Here is a 21311-nt window from a genome sequence, read left to right on the forward strand (position 1 = left end):
ATTTTTTTTTTTCAGATTGTTCACTGTTGGCCTATAGAAATACTACTGATTTTTGCATGTTGATTTTGTATCCTGCAATTTTACTGAATTTGTTTATCAGTTCTAATAATTTTTTTGGTGGAGTCTTTACACTTTTCCAAATATAAAATTATATCAGCTGGAATCAAGGATAATTTTACTTCCTCCTTTCCAATTTGGATGCCCTTTATTTTCTTCTCTGATTGCTCTAGGTAAGACTTCCAACACTACATTGAATAACAGTGGTGAAAGTGGGCATTCTTGTCTTATTCCAGATCTTAAAGGAAAGGCTTTCAGTTTTTCCTGTTCTACATTACACCAGCTGTGGGTCTGTCATATGTGGCTTTTATTGTGTTGATGTATGTTCCTACTATACCCAGTTTTTTGGGGGCTTTTACATGAAACAATATTAAATTTTAGCCTCAATTAAAATGATCATATGGTTTGTGTCCTTCATTCTGTTGATATGATGTATCACATTAGTTGATTTGCATTTGTTGAAACATCCTTGCATCCTTGGGATAAATGTCACTTGGTCATGATGATAGTCATGATGAATGATCTTTTAAATGTGTGATTGAATTCAGTTTGCTAGCATTTTGTTGAGGATTTTTGCATCAGTGTTCATCAGGGAGATTGGCTTGTAGTTTTGAGGGTTTTTTTTTTTTTTTTTTTTTAAGTATCTTCATCTGGTTTTGGTATCAGGGTAATAATGGCTCTGTAAAATGTATTTGGAAGTATTTCATCCTTCTCTATTTTTCAGAATAGTTTGAGTAGGAATGGTATTAGTTCTTTAAGTGTTTGGTAAAACGGCATGAAGCTATTGGGTCCTGGGCTTTTCTTTGCTTGGAGGCTTTTTATTACAGCTTTCATCTCGTTACTTGTTATTGGTTTATTCAGATTTTGGATTTCTTCATGGTTTAAACTTGTAGGTTGTATGTGTCTAGAACTTTATCCATTTATCTTAAGTTTTCCAATTTATTGGCATATATTTGCTCATAGTAGCCTCTAATGATCTTTTGAATTTCTGTGGAATTGGTTGTAATGTCTTCTTTTCATTTTTCTGATTTTTAAAATTTGGGCCTTTATTTCTTAGTCTGGCTAATGGTTTGCCAATTTTGTTTATCTTTTCAAAAAACCAACTTTTCATTTCATTGATCTTTTGAAATTTTTTTAAAATTTCAATTTCATTAATTTTTGTTAGAATCTTTTTTATTTATTTTGTTCTACTAATTTTGGGTTTGGTTTGCTCTTGGTTTGCTAGTTCTTTAAGATGTATTGTTAAGGTGTTTATTTGAAGTTTTTGTATTTTTTTAATGTAGGCGTTTATTGCTATAAACTTTCCTCTTAGTATTGCTTTCATTGCATTCCATAGTTTTGGTATATTGTGTTTCTATTTTCATTTGTTGCAAGAATTTAAAAAATTTCCTTCTTATTAGTAATTTCTTCATTGACACACTGTTCATTCAGAAGCATACTGTTTCATTTCTATGTGCTGTGTAGTTTCCAAAATTCCTCTTGTTATTGATTTCTAGCTTTATTCCATTGTGGTCAGAGAAAATACTTGATATAATTTTAACTTTTTTTGAAACTTTTAAGACTTTTTTTGTGGCCTAATATATGGTCTGTCCTTGAGAATGATCCATGTGCTGAGTAGAAAAATGTGCCTTGTGCAGTCATTGAATGAAATGTTCTGTAAATATCTAGTAGGTCCATTTGGTTGGTAGTGCAAATTAAGTCCGATGTTTCTTTTTTAATGTTCTGTCTGGATGATCTGTCCAGTGCTGAAAGTGGGGTGTTGAAGTCTCTACCTATTATTGTATTGGGGTCTATCTCTCTCTTTAGCTCTAATAATATTTGCTTTAAATATCTGGGTGCTCCAGTGTTGGGTGCATGTATATTCCCAGCTGTTACATCCTCTTGCTAAAGACCTTCTTTGTATCTTTCATAGTTTTTTTCTTGAAATCTATTTTGTCTGATGTAAGTATACTACTCCTGCTCTTTATTGGTTTCCATTGACATGGAATATCTTTTTTTATCCTTTTATTTTCCACCTATGTGTGTCTTTATAGGTGAAGTGTGTTTCTTATATGTAACAGATAATTAGATCTTTGATTTTTATCTCTTCAACCACTCTATGTCTTTTGATTGGAGAGTTTAGTCTATTTACATTCAGTGTTATTATTGGTAAGTAAGGACTTATTCCTGCCAGTTTGCTATTTGTTTTCTGGTTGTTTTGTGGTCTTATATTCCTTCTTTCCTTCCTTCCTGTCTTCCTTTTAGTGAAGGTGATTTTCTCTGATAGTATATTTTAATCTCTTGCTTTTTATTTTTTGTGTCTCTGTTTTTTGTTTTTTGTTTTTTACAGAGTCACCCAGATTGGAGTGCAGTGGCACAATCTTGGCTCACTGTAACATCTGCCTCCTAGCTTCAAGTGATTCTCCTGCTTCAGCCTCACTAGTAGTTGGGATTACAGGCATGCACCACCATGCCAGCTAATTTTTATATTTTGAGTAGCTGGTCTCAAACTCCTGACCTCAAGTGATCCACCTGCCTTGGCCTCCCAAAGTGCTGGGATTATAGATGTGAGCCACCATGCCCAGCTTTGTTGTATGTTTTTTGATTTGAGATTACCATGAGACTTTCAAATAGTATCTTATAGTTCATTATTTTATACTGATGACAACTTAATATAGATTGTATAAACAAGCGAAGAGAAAAACAAATAAAAACTACATTTTAACTTCATTCCCCTCCAACTTTTTACCTCTTTGTTGTTTTTATTTATATCCTATTGTACCATCTATGTCTTGAAAATTGTTACGTTTGATAGGTTAATCTTTTAGTCTTTCTATTCAAAATATGAGTAGTTTACCCACTGTAATTACAATGTCATACATAGTATTTTGTGGTTTTCTGTGTACCTACTATTACCAGTGAGTTTTATATATTCTGATGATTTTTTATTGCTCAACCACTTCCTTTTCTTTCAGATTAAAAAACTCCCTTTAGCATTTCTTCTAGGACAAGTCTAGTGTTGATGAAATCCCTCAGCTTTCGTTTGCCTGGGAAAATATTTCTCTGATGTGTTTGAAGGATATTTTCATGGATATACTGTTCTAGGGTAAAAGTTATTTTCCTTTAGCACTTTAAATATGTCATGCTACTCTCTCCTGGCCTATATGGTTTCTACTGAAAAGTCTGTTGCTAGATGTATTGGAGTTCCATTATATGTTATTTGTTTCTTTTCTCTTGCTGCTTTTAGGATCTTTATCCCTGATTTTTGGGAGGTTGATTATTAAATCTTGAGGTAGTCTTCTTTGGGCTAAAACTGCTTGGTGTTCTATAATCTTCTAGTGCTTGAATATTGATATATTTCTCTAGGTTTGGGAAGTTCTTTTTTATTAATATTATTCCTTTGAATAAATTTATTCCTTTGAATAAACTTTCTACCTTGATCTCTCTCTACCTCTTCTTTAAGGCCAGTAACTTTTAGATTTGCCCTTTTGAGGCTGTTTTCTAGATCTTATAGGAGTGCTTCATTGTTTTTTATTCTTTTTCCTTTTGTCTCCTCTGACTGTATTTTCAAATAACCTGTCTTTGGGCTTACTAGTTCTTTCTTCTGCTTGATCAATTCTACTGTTAAGAGACTCTCATGCATTGTTTGGTACGTCAATTGCATTTTTCAGCTCCAGAATTACTGCTTGATTCTTTTAAATTGTTCCAAACTCTTTGTTAATTTTATCTGATAGGATTCTGAATTCTTTCTCTGTGTTATCTTGAATTTCTTTGAGTTTCCTCAAAATAGCTATTTTGAATTCTCTGTCTGAAAAGTCACATATCTCTTTCACTCTGGGATTGGTCACTGGGGCCTTATTTAGTTTGTTTGATGAGGTCTTGTTTTTCTGACTGATCTCCTTGCTTGTGGATATTCATTGGCATCTGGGCATTGAAGAGTTAGATATTTATTGTAGGTATTGCAGTCTGGGCTTGTTTGTACCTGTCCTTCTTGGGAAGGCTTTCTAAGTATTTGAAGGGACTTGGGTGTTGTGGTCCAAGTTTTTGGTTACTCTGGCTGTATCTGCATTAGGGGGCACCCCAATCTCAGTAACGCTGTGGCTCTTGCAGACTTGTAGAGATACAGTCTTGGTGGTCTCGGGTAAGATGTGGGAAAATGCCCTGGATTATCAGGCAGAAATGCTTTTTTTCTTTTCTTACTTTCCCCTCAACAAACAGAGTCTCTCTCTCTGTGCTGAGTTGCCTAGAACTGGGGGTGGGGGGTAACACAAGCACCCCTGTGGCCACCACCACTAGGACTACCCTGGGTCAGACCTGAAGCCAGCGTGGCACTGGGTCTTGCCTAAGGCCTGTGGTGACCACTGCCTGGTTATTGCATATATTCATTCAAGGCCCAATGGTCTACAGTCAGCAGTTGGCAAATACAGCCAGGCCTTCCCTAAAGGCAGCAAGTTCCCCCAGGCTCTGGGTGGGTCCGGAGATGCCATCTGGGAGTCAAGTCCTAGAGTCAAGAACCTTAGGAATCTAGCTGGTACTCTATTCTACTGCAGCTGAGCTGGCACCCAAGCCATAAGACAAAGTCCTTCCCACTTTTCCTCTCCCCTTTCTTCTAACACAGTAGTCTCTCCCTGCGGCAACCACTGCCCAAACCCACAGCAAGTACCACCTGGCTTTTGCTGATATTCACTCAAGGCCCAAGGGCTCTGCAATCAGCCTGTGGTGAATACTGCCCAGCATGGGTCTCTCCTTTCAGGGCAGTGGGCTCTCCAGGTCCAGGCAAGACCCAGAAATGCTCTCCAGGAGCCAGGCTTAGAATCAGGGACCTCAGGATCCTGCTTGGTGTGCCACCCCACTGTGGCTGAGCTGGTACCCAGGTTGCAAGACAAAGTCCCATTTACTCTTCCCTCTCCTTTTGTCAAGCAGAAGGTGTCTCTCCCCATAGTCACTACAGCTGGGGAATGTTCTGGGTCACCCCTGAAGCCAGCATGGCTCTGAGTCTCACCCAAGGCCCACGGTGAGTACTGCCTGGGTATCACCGATGCTTATTTAGGACCCAAGGGCTCTTTAGTCAGCAGGTGATGAATCCTGACAGGACTGGGTCCTTCCCTTCAAGGCAGCTGGTTCCCTTTTGGCCCAGGATATGTCTAGAAATATCACCTTGGAGTTAGGGCCTGGAATGGGGGCCTCAGGACTCTGCTTGGTGCCCTGTTCTACTGTGGCTGAGCTGGTATCCAAGTTGCAGGACAAAGTGTTATTCACTTTTCCCTCTCTTCTCCTCAAGCAGAAGAAAGGAGTCTCTCCCAGAGCTGTAAGCTATGTCACCTGGGATTGGCAGAGGGGTGGCAAGCACTCTCATGGCCATTCAGGCTAGTGTCTCACTAGGTGACGTGCACCCCGAGACAACTGGCTCTGATCCCTGCATAGCACTAGGACTTGCCCAGGAATTGCAGACCTCGTGGCATAGATGGCCTTTCAAGTTTATTTAGGACCCCATAGCACTTTAGCCTGTAGTGGTGGGGCCTGCTGGAACTCAGATTCCAACTGTTGGGATGTGTGTCCCCTCTGGCTAGGGCTGGTCTAAATGCTGCATCCATGGGTGCCAGCTGAATTCTGCCCCATGTTGCTTTCTACTATGATGGGAAGCATTGAGCTGTAGTGCAAAGTCCCACAATCACTGTGCTCTCCCTCCCTCAAGCATACAGATTCTCTGTCTGCACTGTGTGGCCATTGCCAGGGGTATGGGGGAAATGTGGTGTAGGCAGTTCAAAACTGTCTTTCCTGCCCTCTTCAGTGCCTCTTTCCTTAATATGATGTTAAAATGAGGTACTGTGATTGCTTACCTGATTTTTGGTTCTCATGTTGGTGCTTTTTTTGTATGGATAGTTGTTCAATTTGGTGTTTCTGTGGGGTGGGGTGGACAGTGGAGGCTTCCATTTGACTATCTTGCTCTGCCTCTTGTCTTTGTCTTGTCATGTGTGTGTTTCTGTCCATTCTTTCAGATGCAAGACTGACTCTGAAAAAATATATTGCAAAAGTCTCTTTAGCTGTTACTGACACTGAAAAGGGATCAGGGAAACTCCTTAAGGAAGACAAGGTACTGTATTGTGATTATTGCTTGTTCTGTGGTGTTTTAAGAATTTTGTCTTACATTTTAATTTTTGCACTGATGTTCTAAAGGCACGTTGTGGTCCTTACTTCCTCCCTCCTCCCTCTTTCTTTCCTTCTTCCCTCCTACCTTCCCTTCCTTTCTTTATAAACCTCTAATAGAGGATAGTCTGATCAAAACTAAAATAAATAGTATTAAAGAGTGACATAGAGATGTACTAAGTATCAAACCCAGCAACATGGCTGAATCTTAGAAATGTAATATTGAGTAAAAAAAAAAAAAAAAAAAAAAAATCAAAGACTACATAGATTTTTATAAAGCTCAAAAACAAGCAATTACAAACTATATAATTTAGGGATGCCTACATATGGGAATAAAACTATTTAAAAAGTCAAGCGAAGGGATAAGCACAGATCATAGTTATCTCTTGAAGGCAGTCAGTGGGGTGGGATGGGGAGGGACAGAAGCTGCATTAATAGTACTGGTAGTGTTCTGGTTCTTCTGTTGAGTAGTAGGGTCCAAAATAATACAATGGAAATATTCATTTCATTATTTTGCTTCAAAACTGAGATATACATTATATATTTTGGTATATATGTACATGTACAAACATATTGCATATTATTTAATGTGTCAAATTTTTCAGAATGGGAAAAAAGATACACAGATGTAAACATAGTAATTTTAAAGCCCACTTGCCCACTCTAAGTACTATCTAAGCATTCCCTGTGGACTAGTTTAGTGCTCCGAATGTGCATTTAAAAAATATACTGAGGGTATCAGAAATGTGTTTTGATTTTAAATTATTTCGTATATTTTTGTGCAGGATGCTCTGTGAATTTCCTGTGACCTATTATTCAGATGAAAAAGAATTGGGTATTGCTAAAAGTGTAAGATATCACCAAGTCTAAGCATTTGATAAGTTATACATTTTCTCTTGTGTCTTGTAGAGTACTCTACAAAATCTCTTGTGAAACAAATAAAATGTAGGAAAAATTCTGTTAGAATAGCTTTTGGAGCTATCAGATCTGCAAAAAGCAAAATTTTCCTGACACAAAGAAATAGTGCTTTGTCAAACTAGTTACTAGAACATTCTTATTTTACTTTTAAAAAATTTGATTATTTGAACTAGAAATTATTATGTATACATAGTAATAATTAGAAAAAAATCAAAATGTCTAAAGCAAGCCTAATAGTTTTTCTTTTTCTATTTCTATTCTTATTACACACTCTGTGGTTCTAATAACAATTTTGTGTTATGTTTTTCCTTTCACTTATATAATCATATGTATCCATACACATAATAGGAATTTTATGAAAGATTTTGTTTTTATAAAAATGAGATCACACTTATATATATTATTCAATTTTACTTTTTTTCTTCTTAATAAGATATTAAGGACACCTCTAAGTCTACTTCCTTCTACATACTTCTGCATATTCTACTGCTTGTTATTTAACAGTGTGGACAGGACATACCACAAATGTATTTATTTATCTTTATTATTACAGACCATAGTACAATAAACATCTTAAATCAGACATCAGAAATTTGCTGCATATGTGCAACGAGATAATTTTACAGTGCAAACAGAGATTTTCAGTAAGGTGGAGCTTTTCTTGTATTTCTTGAACTGCCTCCTGTGAACCATTTGAGAGGGAATAAAATATCAGCATTGTCTTTTGAGATGCATGCAACTCATACCATCCACCTATTCTTTTCTGGTCTTTGCAAGTACTTCTTTTAGTCACAGGGCTTAACAAAAATGAAGAATTAGGGAGAAAGTGTAGAATGGTACCAGGCTTCATGATGGTGAGTTTTATTGTGCTCATATTCCACTAATGTTAGAGCTGCACTGTCCAATATAATAGACACTAGCCACATGTGACTATTCAAATTTGAATTATTTAAAATTAATTACAATTTAAAATGTAGTTCCTTAGTCACCCTAGCCACATTTCTAGTGCCCAATAGCTATTTATATCTAATGGCTACTGTATTGGTCAATGCAGGTACAGAATATTTCTATCATCACAGAAAGTTTGATTGGTTTAGAACTCTGCTGGTTTTAAACCAGCAGAATACGTGCTGGTTTAGAGATACTGCTGAGTTTTATTTTTCAGTAAATAAGTGGAGAGCAAACTCTGTATTTCTGTCCCTAGAATACCATCCTCAGTGCATGCCGTGCAAAAAATGAGTGGTTGGAAACCCATACAGAAGCTTCCATTAATGAGCTTTTAGAGCAGAGACAACAACTGGAAGATACTGTGACTCCTATCTTCGCAAAAATGACTACACCACGTAAGTTTTGGATAAAAGGTGGTTTGAATGTCAGAAGGGATGAAAATTAAGTTCAATGTTGTTATTTCTGAGATATTCTGATTTTAACAATCTTCATTAAGTAGTCATTAACATTGTTACAAGCACTAATCTATGATATAGTTCCCTAGTTTCATTATTTTCAATATTAGTAATAACTAATAATAACTGAATTCTTCCTACAGGAAATGTCTAATACTAATCTTAATGTTACCATTATCAGTCATTAAATTTTATGTGATTACTGTCGCTTTGCTTTGATTTTTTTTTTTGAGGCAGAGTCTTGCTTTGTTACTCAGGCTGGAGTGCAGTGGTGTGATTGTAGTTTACCGCAGCCTCCAACTCCTGGGCTCAAGTGATACTCCTGCCTCCTGAGTAACTGGGACCACAGGCGGGCATCACCATGCTTAGCCAATTTTTAAATTTTTTATGGAGATAGGGTCTTGGTATGTTACTCAGGCTGGTCTTGAACTCCTGGCTTCATGTAATCCTCCTGCCTCAGCCTCCTGAAGTGTTGGCATTACAGGTGTGAGCCACCACACTGGGCCTGTCTTTGATTTTGATTCTCATCTAGGAAGTATCTCCTCCTGGGAGATAGGGTGGCAACATTTTATTTTATTTATTTTTATTTTTATTTTTTTCTTTCAACATTTATTTTAAGTTCCAGGGTACATGTGCAGGATGTGCTGGTTTGTTACATAGGTAAACGTGTGCCATGGTGGTTTGCTGCTCAGATCAACCCATCACCTTGGTATTAAGCCCAGCATCCATTAGCTATTCTTCCTGATGCTGTCCCTCCCCCAACCCATACAGTGTATGTTGTTCCTCTCCATGTGTCCACGCGTTCTCATCATTCAGCTCCCACTTACAAGTGAGAACATACGGTGTTTGGTTTTCTGTTCCTGCATTAGTTTGCTGAGGATAATGGCTTCCAGCTCCATCCATGACTCTTAAATGGACATGGTCTTGTTCCTTTTTATGGCTGCATAGTATTCCATGGTATATATGTTCCACATTTTCTTTACCCAGTCTATCATTGATAGGTATTTGGGTTGATTCCATGTTTTTGCTATTGTGAATAGTGCTGCAATGAACATACATATGCATGTATCTTTATAATAGAATGATTTATATTCCTTTGTGTATATACCCAGTAATGGGATTGCTGGGTCAAATGGTATTTCCGTCTCTAGATCTTTGAGGAATTGCCATACTGTCTTCCACAATGGTTAAATTAATTTACATTCTCACCAACAGTGTATAAGAATTCCTTTTTCTCCACAACCTTGCCAGCATCTGTTGTTTCTGGACTTTTTAATAATTGTCATTCTGACTGGCATGAGATGGTGTGTCATTGTGTTTTTGATTTGCATTTCTCTAATGATCAGTGATGTTGAAAAATTTTTCATGTTTGTTTACTGGCCACATGAATGTGGTTTTTTTTTGTTGTTGTTGTTGTTTGTTTGTTTGTTTGTTTTTTTGAGGCAGAGTCTCACTCTAGTCACCCAGGCTGGAATGCAATGCTCACTGTAACCCCTGCCTCCTGGGTTCAAGTGATTATCTTGCCTCAGCCTCCTGAGTAGCTGAGATTACATGTGTGCCACCATGCCTAGCTAATTTTTATATTTTTTGTAGAGAGGGGGTTTCACCATGTTGGTCAGGCTGGTCTTGAATTCCTGACCTCAGGTGGTCCACCCACCTCAGTGTCCCAAAGTGCTGAGATTACAGGCATGAATCCACCATGCCCGGCCTTTTTTTTTTTTTTTTTAATGTTGTCTTTTGAGAAGTGTCTGTTCATGTCTTTTGCCCACTTTTTAATGGAGTTTTTGTTTTTTTTTTTTTCCCTCATACATTTGGGTAAGTTCCTTGTAGACTCTGGATATTAGATCTTTGTCAGTTGAATAGACTGCAAAAATTTTCTATAGGTTGTCTGTTCACTCTGATGATAGTTTCTTTTACTGTGCAGAAGCTCTTTAGTTTAATTAGATCCTATTTGTCAATTTTTCCTTTTGTTGCAATTGCTTTTGGTGTTTTATTCATGAAATCTTTGCCTGCGCCTATGTCCTGAATGGTATCGCCTTGATTTTCTTCTAGGGTTTTTATAGTTTTCAGTTTTACCTTTAAGTCGTTCATCTATCTTGAGTTAATTTTTGTATAAGGTGTAAGGAAGGGGTCCAGTTTCAGTTTTCTGCATATGGCTAACCAGTTTTCCCAACAACATTTATTAAATAGGGAATCCTTTCTCCATTGCTTGTTTTTGTCAGGGTTGTTGAAGATCAGATGGTTGTAGGTGTGTGGTCTGATTTCTGAGTTCTCTGTTCTTTTTCATTGGTCTATGTGTCTGTTTTTATACCAATACCATGCTGTTTTGGTTACTGTAGCCTTGTAGTATGGTTCGAAGTTGGGTAGCAGGATGCCTCCAGCTTTGTTCTTTTTGCTTAGGATTGTCTTGGCTATTCAGGCTCTTTTTTTGTTCCATATGAATTTTAAAATAGTTTCTTCTAATTCTGTGAAGAATGTCAATGAGAGCTTAATGGGAGTAGCATTGAATCTATAAATTTTTTGGGCAGTATGGCCATTTCATAATATTAGTTCTTCCTATCCATGAACATGGAATGTTTTTCCATTTGTTTGTGTCCTTTCTGATTTCCTTGAGCAGTGGTTTGTAGTTCTCCTTCAAGACGTTGTTCACTTCCCTTGTCTGCTGTATTTTTATGTATTTTATTCTTTTTGTAGCAATTGTGAAGTGGATTTCATTCATGATTTGGCTCTCTGCTTGCCTGTTGTTGGTGTATAAATATGCTAGCAATTTTTGCACATTGAGTTTGTATCCTGATAGTTTGCTGAAGTTGCTTATCAGTTTAAGAAGCTTTTGGGCTGAAATAATAGGATTTCCTAGATATAGGATCATGTCATCTGCAAACAAAGATTATTTAACTTCCTATCTCCCTATTTGAATACCCTTTATTTCTTTCTCTTGCCTGATTTCCCTAGCCAGAACTTCCAATACTATGTCAAATAGGCATGGTGGGAGAGGGCATCCTTGTCTTGTGCTGGTTTTCAAGGGGAATGCTTCCACCTTTTGTACATTCAGTATGATATTGGCTGTGGGTTTTTCATATAGGTTTCTGATTTTTTTGAGGTATGTTCCTTCAATACTTAGTTTATTGAGAATTTTTAACATGGAGAGATGTTGAATTTTCTTGAAGGCCTTTTCTTTGTCTATCAAGATAATCATGTGGTTTTTGTCTTTAGTTCTGCTTATGTGATGAATTACATTCATTGATTTGCATATGCTAAACCAACCTTGCATCCTGGAGATGAAGCCAACTTGATCATGGTGAATAAACTTTTTGATGTGCTGCTGGATTTGATTTGCCAGTATTTTATTGAGGATTTTTGCATCAATGTTCATCAGGGATATTGGCCTAAAGTTTTCTTTTTCTGTTGTATCTCCACCAGGTTTGGGTATCAGGATGATGCTGGCTTCATACAATGAGTTAGATAGGAGTCCTTTCTTTTCAATTATTTGGAATAGTTTCAGTAGAGATGGTGCCAGCTCTTCTTTATACCTCTGGTAGAATTCAGCTGTAAATCCATCTGGTCCTGGGCTTCTTTTTGGTTGGTAGTTTATTTATTACTGCCTCAATTTCAGAACTCATTATTGGTCTATTCAGGGATTCAGTTTCTTCCTGGTTCAGTCTTGGGAGGATGTATGTGTCCAGGAATTTATTCATGTCTTCTAGATTTTCTACTTTATGTTCATAGAATTGTTTATAGTATTGTCTGACAATTGTTTTGATGTAGAATCAGTGGTGATATCATCCTTATCATTTCTGATTGTGTCAATTTGATTCTTCTCCTTTATTAATTTAGCTAGTGGTCTATTTTATTAATTTTTTTTCCAAAAAACCAGTTCCTGGATTCATTGTTTTTTTTTTTTTTTTTTTTTTTGAAGGGTTTTTTGTGTCTCCATCTCCTTCAGTTCTGCTCTGATTTTGATTATTTCTTGTTTTCTGCTAACTTTGGGGTTTGTTTGCTCTTGGTTCTCTAGTTATTTTAGTTGTGGTGTTAGGTTGTTAATTTGAGATCTTTCCAGCTTTTTGATGTGGGCATGTAGTGCTGTGAATCTCCCCCTTAACTCTGCTTTAGCTGTATCCCAGAGATTCTGGTACATTGTCTTTTTGTTCTTATTAGTTTCAAAGAACTTCTTGATTTCTGCCTTAATTTCAGTTTTTACCCAGGAGTCATTCAGGAGCAGGTTATTCAATTTCCATGCAGTTGTGTGGTTTTGAGTGAATTTCTTAGCTTTGAGTTCTAATTTGATTGCACTGTAGTCTGAGAGACAGTTTGTTATGATTTCAGTTCTTTTGCATTTGCTGAGTTTTTTACTTCTGCATATATGATCAATTTTTGAGTAAGTGCCATGTGGTGATGAGAAGAATGCATATTCTGTTGTTTTTGGGTGAAGAGTTTTGTAGATATCTATCAGATGTGCTTGATCCAAAGCTGAGTTCAGGTCCTGAATATCTTTGTTAATTTTCTGTCTGGATGATCTTTTTAATATTGTCAGTGGGGTGTTAAAGTCTACCACTATTATTGTGTATGAGTCTAAGTCTCTTTGTAGGTCTCTGAGAACTTACTTTATGAATCTGGGTGCTCCTGTATTGTGTGCATATGTATTTAGGATAGTTAGCTCTTCTTGTTGAATTGAACCCTTTACTGATATGTAACACCCTTCTTTGCTTTTTTTTTTGAGACGGCGTCTTGCTTTATCACCCAGGCTGGAGTACAATGGTGCAATCTCGCCTTACTGCAACCTTCGCCTCCTGGGTTCAAGAGATTCTCCTGCCTTCCTCTCCCGAGTGGCTGGGATTACAGGTGCCCACTTCCACACTCGGCTAATTTTTGTATTTTTAGTAGAGACTGGGTTTCACTATGTTGGCCAGGCTGGTCTCGAACTCCTGACCTCAGGAGATCCACCAACCTTGGCCTCTCAAAGTACTGGGATTACAGGCATGAACCACCGTGCCCAGCCCCTTCGTTGTCCTTTTTGACCTTTGTTGGTTTAGAGTCTGTTTTGTCAGAAACTAGGACTGTGATCCCTGCCTTTTTCCTGTTTTCCATTTGCTTGGTGAATTTTCCTTCATCCCTTTCTTTTGAGCCTATGTGTGTCTTTGCACATGAGATGGGTCTTTTGAAGACAGTGTACTGATGGGTCTTGGATCTTTATCTAGCTTGCCATTCTGTGTCTCTTAATGGGGGGCATTTAGCCCATTTACATTTAAGGTTAATATTGTTATGTGTGAATTTGATCCTGTCATCATGATGCTTGCTGGTTATTTTTGCAGACTTGATTATGTGGTTGCTTCAAAGTGTCACTGGTCTGTGTACTTCAGTTTGTTTTTGTAGTGGCTGGTAATGGGTTTTCCTTTCCGTATTTAGTGCTCCCTTCAGAAACTCCTGCAAGGCAGGACTGGTGGTGACAAATTCCCTCAGTGTTTGCTTGTCTGAAAAGGATCTTATTTCTCCTTTGCTTAGTTTGGCTGGATAAGAAATTCTGGGTTGGAAATTCTTTTCTTTAAGAATGTTGAATATTGGCCCCGAATCCCTTCTGGTTTTAGGGTTTCCACTCAGAGGTCCACATTAGTCTGATGGGTTTCCCATTGTAGGTGACCTGGCCTTTCAGTCTGGCCTCCTTTAACATTTTTTCTTTCATTTTGACCTTGGAGAATCTGATGATTATGTGTCTTGGGGTTGATCTTCTCATGGAGTATCTTACTGAGGTTCTCTGGATTTCCTGAATTTGAATGTTGGCCTGTCTTGCTGGGTTGGGGAAATTCTCCTAGATAATACCCTGAAGTATGTTTTCCAACTTGGTTTTATTCTCCCTGTCTTTTTCAGGTACCCCAATCAGTCATAGGTTTGGTCTTTTTACATAGTCCTATTTTTCTCAGAGGTTTTGTTCATTCCTTTTCATTCTTCTTTTCTGTATTCTTGTCTTCCTATTTCAAAAGATAGTCTTCAAGCTCTGACATTTTTTCTTCCTCTTCATCTGTTCTTCTATTGATACTTGTGATTGCATTGTGAATTTCTTGCATCGTGGTTTTCAGCTCCATTAGGTCAGTTATGCTGTCCTCTAAACTGGCTGTTCTGGTTATCAGCTCCTGTATTGTTTTATCATAATTCTTAGCTTCTTTGCATTGGGTTACAATGTGTTCCTTTAGCTCAGTGAAGTTTATTATTACCCACCTTCTAAAGCCTACTTCTAGGCCGGGCGCGGTGGCTCAAGCCTGTAATCCCAGCACTTTGGGAGGCCAAGACGGGCGGATCACAAAGTCAGGAGATCGAGACCATCCTGGCTAACCCGGTGAAACCCCGTCTCTACTAAAAAATACAAAAAACTAGCCGGGCGAGGTGGCGGGCACCTGTAGTCCCAGCTACTCGGGAGGCTGAGGCAGGAGAATGGCGTGAACCCAGGAGGCGGAGCTTGCAGTGAGCTGAGATCCGGCCACTGCACTCCAGCCTGGGTGACAGAGTGAGACTCCATCTCAAAAAAAATAAATTAAAAAAAATAAATAAATAAATAAATAAAACCTACTTCTGTCATTTCAGCCATCTTGGCCTCAGTCCAGTTCTGTGCCCTTGCTGGAGAGGTGCTGCAGTCACTTGTAGAAGAAGAGGCACTCTGGCTTTTTGAGTTTTCAGCATTTTTGCATTGATTTTTTTCTCATCTTTGTGGGCTTATCTACCTTTGAGGTTGCTGACCTTTGAATGGAATTTTTTTGAGGTCTTTTTTTGTTGATGCTGCTGCTGCTGTTGCTTTCTGTTTGTGTGTTTTTCTTTTAAAAGTCAGGCCACTTTTCTGTAGGGCTGCTGCAGTTTGCTGGGGGATGGCTCCAGAAAACTGGAAGTTGCCTTGATTTTTCCTCTACCTGGAGATATCAGCAAGTAAAGGCTGTGAAACAGCAAAGACAACAGCCTGCTCCTTTCTCTGGGAGCTTTGTCCCAGTGGGGTATTGGTCTGTTGCCAGCCTGGAAGCTCCTGTAGGAGGTATCTGAAGACCTGTGTTGGGAGTTCTCACTCAGTCAGGAGGGATGGGATAAGGGACCTTCTTAAAGAAGCAGTCTGGCTCCTTTTTGGTAGAGCAGGTGTGCTGTGTTGGGGATAGCCCTTCCTCATCCAGACTGCCTGGACTCTCCAGAGCCAGCAGGCTGGAAAGGCTGTTGACTGAACTGCAGAGACATCAGTCATCCCTCCCCACAGTGGCTCCATCTTAAAAGAGATCAGAGTTATGTCTGTATAACCATGGCTAGAGTTGCTGTAATTCTTGCAGGGAGGTCCCACCCAGTGAAGGGGGATACATTGGGGTCCCATTTAAAGAGGCAATCTGCCCACAATCTGGCACAGCAGCTGTGCTGCATTGTGCAGCACTCCTCCTCATGAGGACTTCTTGAGCGTCTCAGAGATGGAAGGCTAGAAGGACTGAGTTGAACAAACTGCAGAAATGGATGGCACCTGCCTCTACCCCTGGGAACTCATCCATCTCAGGCAGTCTCCAGCCTGTTGTACTGTCTGGCAGCAATTCCAAGGTGGTGGCTCTTAACTTGTGAAGTGCCGCGGAAGTGGGGCCCACAGAATGACACTGCTTGGCTCTCTGGATTCAGCCCTATTCCTAGGGAAGTGTACAAATGGATCTCCTGCCTTGCTGGGATTCCTGGGGCCAGAGTATGTAAAACTCCTGGGTCTCTGTGTGAGCCTGAGCATCTGCTTTGCCAGGACTCCACGTAGGTCTGTGTATCAGACTCAAGGCTCTGGTGGCATAGGCTAATGAGGGGATCTTGTGATCGGTGGGTTGCAAAGATCTGTGTGAGAAGTGTGGTTTCTCACTTTTCTTACTCCTGCAGCAGATAAGCCACACATACATTGTGCATGGTCACACAATCACTTACTGCTTCTCTTGGCTGGGGTTGGGGGTTCCTTTGGTTCTGTGCCACTCTTGGGTAGGCCATTGCCCCACTCTACTTTTCTTCATTCTTTCTGGGTCAAGCCATTTGCCTAGTTGGTCTCAATGGAAGAACCTGGATATTTCACTGAAAGGTGCTGAATTCACTCATCGTTTTTATTTTCCATGAGAGCCATGGACTGCAGTTTTTTCTAGTCGGCCATCTCAGTTCCTCTTGGTAGCATTTTAAAAAGCAGTTTAAGTATTATAATTCTATATTTGGGGAAAAACCTACTGTGGGAATACCGTCCTAAGAATCAGGAAGGTGAACATATCAGAATCTTGGTGGCAGGCACACCCCTAGCATTTTAAAAAAATAATAGCTTTATTGAGCTATAATTCTCACACCATAAAAGTAATCATTTTAAAGAGTACAGTTCAGTGGTTTTCAGTGTATTCACAAAGTTGTGTAATTATCACCCTTATCTAACTTTCGAGTTTTACCTCTCTGAAAAGAAACCCTATAGCTATTAGCAGTCACTTCCTATTCTTCCCTTCCTTAAGCCCTGGCAACCACTAATCTACTTTCTCTCTTGATGAATTTACCTTCTCTGAACATTTTTTTTAACTTTTTTTTTTTCTGGGGGCAGGGCAGGTTGGGTTAGGATGGCTGCCCTCTGGACATGCCCCTCAACATTTTATAAATGAAATAATATAATATTTTGTTGACTTTCGTGGTGGCCTCTCTCACTTGGCATAATATTTTTAAGGTTCATCCATGTGGTAACATGTATCAGTTCTTCATTCTGCTTTATGGCTAAATAATATTCCATTTTGTGGGTACAAATTTAATCTATTTTTTTTTGAGATGGAGTCTCACTCTGTTGCCCAGGCTGGAGTGCAGTGGTGTGATCTCGGCTCACTGCAGGCTATGCCTCCTGGGTTCATGCCATTGTCCTGGCTCAGCCTCCTGAGTAGCTGGAACTACAGACACCTGCCGCCATGCCCGGCTAATTTTTTGTATTTTTAGTAGAGATGGGGTTTCACCGTGTTAGCCAGGATGGTCTTGATCTCCTGACTTCGTGATCCGCCCGCCTCGGCCTCCCAAAGTGCTGGGATTACAGGTGTGAGCCACCATGCCTGGCCCGAATTTAATCTGTTTATCAATTGATGGAAATTTGGGTTTCCACTCTTTTGGCTATTATAGATAATGCTGCAATGAACTGTTGTATGAAAATTTTTCTGTGGTCACATGTTTTCCTTTTTCTTTGGTATATTGCTGAGTTACAAAATGATTTCCATTTTATATTCCCACCAGCAGTACATGAAGATTCAAATTTCTCCACATCTTTGTCAGCATTTGTCATTATCTTTTTTAAAAAAATTAGCCATCCTAGTGGGTATGAAGTGGTATCTTAATGTATTCTGATTTGCATTTCCCAAATTACTAACAATTTTAAGCATCTTTTCATGCTTACTGGCCATTTCTGTATTTTCTCTGGAGAAATATATATTTGAATTGCTTGCCCATTTTTATTTTTTCTTTTCCTGGTCATTAAAGGGAAGAATCTTTTCCTTCCTTTCTCTCTCTCTCTCTCTCTTTCTTTTCTTTCTTTCATTTTACGACAGGCTCTCACTCTGTTGCCCAGGCTGCAGTGCAGTCGCACAGTTATAGCTCACTGCAGCCTCAACCTCCCTGGGCCCAAGCGATCCACCCACCTCAGCCTCCCAAGTAGCTGGGAGTACAGGGGTGTGCCACCACACCTGGCTAATTTTTCTACATTTTTGTAGAGATAGGGATTTGTTATATTTCTTAGACTGGTCTCAAACTCCTGGGCTCAAGTGATTTGCTTCTACCTCGGCCTCCCAAAGTTCTGGAATTACAGGTGTGAGCCACCACACCTGCCCTTGCCAGCTTTAGATTGGATTGTCTTTTTATTTTTTAGTTGTATGAGCTCTTTTTGTGTTCTGGATACAAGTCTCTCATCAGAAAGATGATTCTGTTTCCTCCCATTCTCTGGATTGTCTTGTCATTTTCTTAATTATGTTTTGGAACACAAAAAACTTTATTTGGATTGAGTTCAATTTATCTATTTTTCCTTTGTTGCTTCTGCTTTCTGTGTCATATCTAAGAAACCATTGCCAATCCAAGGTCGCCAAGATTTAATTCTGTGTTTTCTTCTAAGAGTTTTGTAGTTTTAGCACTAATGTTTAGTTCTGTGATATATTTTGAGATATATATACATATATGTATAATGTGTGTGTACATATGTGTGTGTGTGTGTGTATATATATGTATTAGGCCATAGGGGTCCAATTTAATTCTTTTGCATGTGTATAATCAGTACCTAAGATTTTTATGTTTATCAAAAGGAGTTGTGGATTTTTAAAGGTTAAGACACTTAACCCAGTCCAGGTATTACAGTATGACAGAATGCTTCTTGCCATCTAGAACTAATATGAATTATATGATCTGTTGAGCACACCCATAGCACTCACCTAGGAGCCTACCACTTAGTTTGTGAGTAGCACATACCTGAAAAGATAATCTAAGTGCTCTGTATGATCAGAGAAGCCTAAGTATAAAGAGAGAGCATCACGAAGAAAGAAGAGTTTCCTGAAAGGATGGGTAGCCAGCGTGAAGTAGGAAGGAAATTCTGGAATGAAAACACAATATTATGATCAAAAGTGGAAATGTGGGAATAAGGAAGTGGCCAGTACCCATCTGGCTGATTGTAGTTGAGTCTGTGTCAAGGTACATTAGAAATGTAGAAAATAGAGGTATTGAAAAGTTAACATGTGAACATTTTATTGAAACTACTAAATTGTAAACGTAGAAGTTTAGGCTTTATTTTTTGGGGCAGCGGGATGCCATTTAAAGGCTTTGGGGTGGGAGAGAAGAGAGATTAAGTAGGGGAGGATAATCTGGCCTAGTTTGTAAAATGGATTGGAGGGAGAGGAGACTAGAGAAAGTGAGATGAGTATAGTTTAGGAGTGAGATAATTAAGACCTGAATTATTTTTTATTTTTTAAGATTTTGTGTTTTGCTTAATTTGTTTTTCAATTACTTTTTTAATTTTTTTATTTTTATTTTTTTAGATACAGGGTCTTGCTATGTTACCTAGGCTGAACTTGAATTCCTGGGTTCAAGCAGTCTTCCTGCCTCCGCCTCCTAAGTAGCTGGGACCGTTTGATATACAGTTATTCCCACCTCTCTACCAGTACCATTAACCTGGCCCAGCAATCCCCCCTCCTTCCCTTCTCACCTATGAAGATTTACCTCTCTCCCCCAACCCTCTATATCACATGTTCTCTAAGCACCTTCACATCATAGAATGTTAGATCTTGATGGAACCTCTGAAATGAACCCTGACTTCGCAGTGAAGAAAGTGAAGAGGACAGAGGTTTAGCAGTTTATTCAAAATTATTCTCGTCAATGGCAGAACTAAGGATAATAATACTGATTATATGGGAAATGTGACCTCACAGCTTTAAATATAATGAAAAGGAGAGACTATTTGAATGACATACCAACAACACCAGGGTTGAATTAGTAGCTGGTTCAGGCTGGGACAATCTAATTATTCCATGCTTATTGTCTTAAAAAGTGGCTTCATTTTGTTTCATATTGCAAACTAATTAAATGTAATTTAAAAATCTGTTTCCTTTCAGGTCAAGTGAAAAGTGCTAAATCTATAACAAGCCATGACCAGAAGAGAAGTCAAGATGATACCTCCCACTGAACATACGCTTTGTAAAAGGCCACATTTTCTTCTAGTATCTGAAAGACAAACCTATTCATGCCATTTGAAATCGAGAAAACAGATGTGGGTTTCTTTAAGTATTTAAGTACAACATTACATCACCCTTGTTTTGTTTGACCTGTTCAGCATGCTTATGTCTGGACCCTCTGGCCTCGCCTCTGCTCCTCCAAGCCCAGCCCCATGTGAGTTTCACGTGCTCCTTCAGGAAAGCACTTGGGTATAAATCATTAGGCTTTAAGAACTACTCAGAGAATCTAATAATTTTCTGTGTAATTGAGGCATTGCATATAAAGGGACACATTTGGCTATATCCAGAGAAAAAAATTGTTCTCCCTCTCTAAAAAGGAAATCTTATGGAATGACACTTGGAGCAAGGAATATTAAGACTGGCGTAGATTAGGAGCCTCTGGGTACAGCTATCACTTTTTATGTCCAAATTAAAATTCACCTGTGAGGTGGGATATACCTCTGAGTAAAACTCCTCTTTATCTTTGACCTCCTTCTATCTGTCAATTAATTAACACAAATCTGTATAGTTTTTAGATTTAGAAGAGTTCTCCTATTCTATAAGGCTGGCAATACAGATATTGTAACTGGACTGAAGGTCATTTCCCCTCCCATTCTGTTTTATATTTCCTAGGTTTTAAGTACCATAGTTGGTTTCATATTGGTGGTTTGGAAAGCCTTTTTTCTAGTTTATTTAATCAGGCGCCTCAACCTTCTCTTACGTTGTGACTTTATGAAAAAGTTTTGTAGAAAAGAAAATGGTTTTAAAAAAGCATTTATTGTTTGTTCTTATGACTTTCTCTTCTTTGTCCTGTTCTGAAAGCCAGTTTTCCCTTATGGGAGAAGGAAAAGGAATGGGTAATTCAGTAATACTTGGTCAGTTGACATGTATTTAACCATGGTTTTGAGATAACTCTGTTTTAAATGTCTCCCAAAATTTTAAGTTTTTTATCTTTTTAATGTATGAGCAATTCAGTTTCAATTTTTTAAAGCAAAAGAATACTGCAATAACTTTCACCCACCTTTTTGGCCGACCCAGTGGGTGTTTATGGAGCAGTACAAAGAAGACCTGTGTTTGCTCCTTTTTCTCTTCTCTTCTCTTCTCTTCTCCCTTCTCTTCTCTTCTCTTCTCT

The 21311-nt window shown here is 38.6% G+C and overlaps 1 protein-coding gene across 5 annotated transcripts in view; it reads left to right on the top strand.

Annotated features, from left to right (window-relative positions):
* Positions 1-20953, top strand: part of ANKRD45 (ankyrin repeat domain 45) — a 59831-nt gene extending 38878 nt beyond the window's left edge. For 4 of the 5 annotated variants that reach the window (XM_003893584.3, XM_009194458.3, XM_009194468.4 and 1 more), the window contains 3 exons: positions 6036-6130; positions 8306-8444; positions 20081-20953. In XM_003893584.3, coding sequence (XP_003893633.1) covers positions 6036-6130; positions 8306-8444; positions 20081-20151 — 305 coding nt within the window. In that variant the 3' untranslated portion in view covers positions 20152-20953. Of the gene's footprint in view, positions 1-4959; positions 5051-6035; positions 6131-8305; positions 8445-20080 lie in introns of all 5 variants that reach the window. The other variant, XR_001897786.3, reaches the window with a different exon arrangement.
* Positions 20954-21311: the final 358 nt, after the last annotated feature.

This window comes from Papio anubis, chromosome 1 (assembly GCF_008728515.1).
Source record: "Papio anubis isolate 15944 chromosome 1, Panubis1.0, whole genome shotgun sequence".
NCBI classification, from domain to species: domain Eukaryota; kingdom Metazoa; phylum Chordata; class Mammalia; order Primates; family Cercopithecidae; genus Papio; species Papio anubis.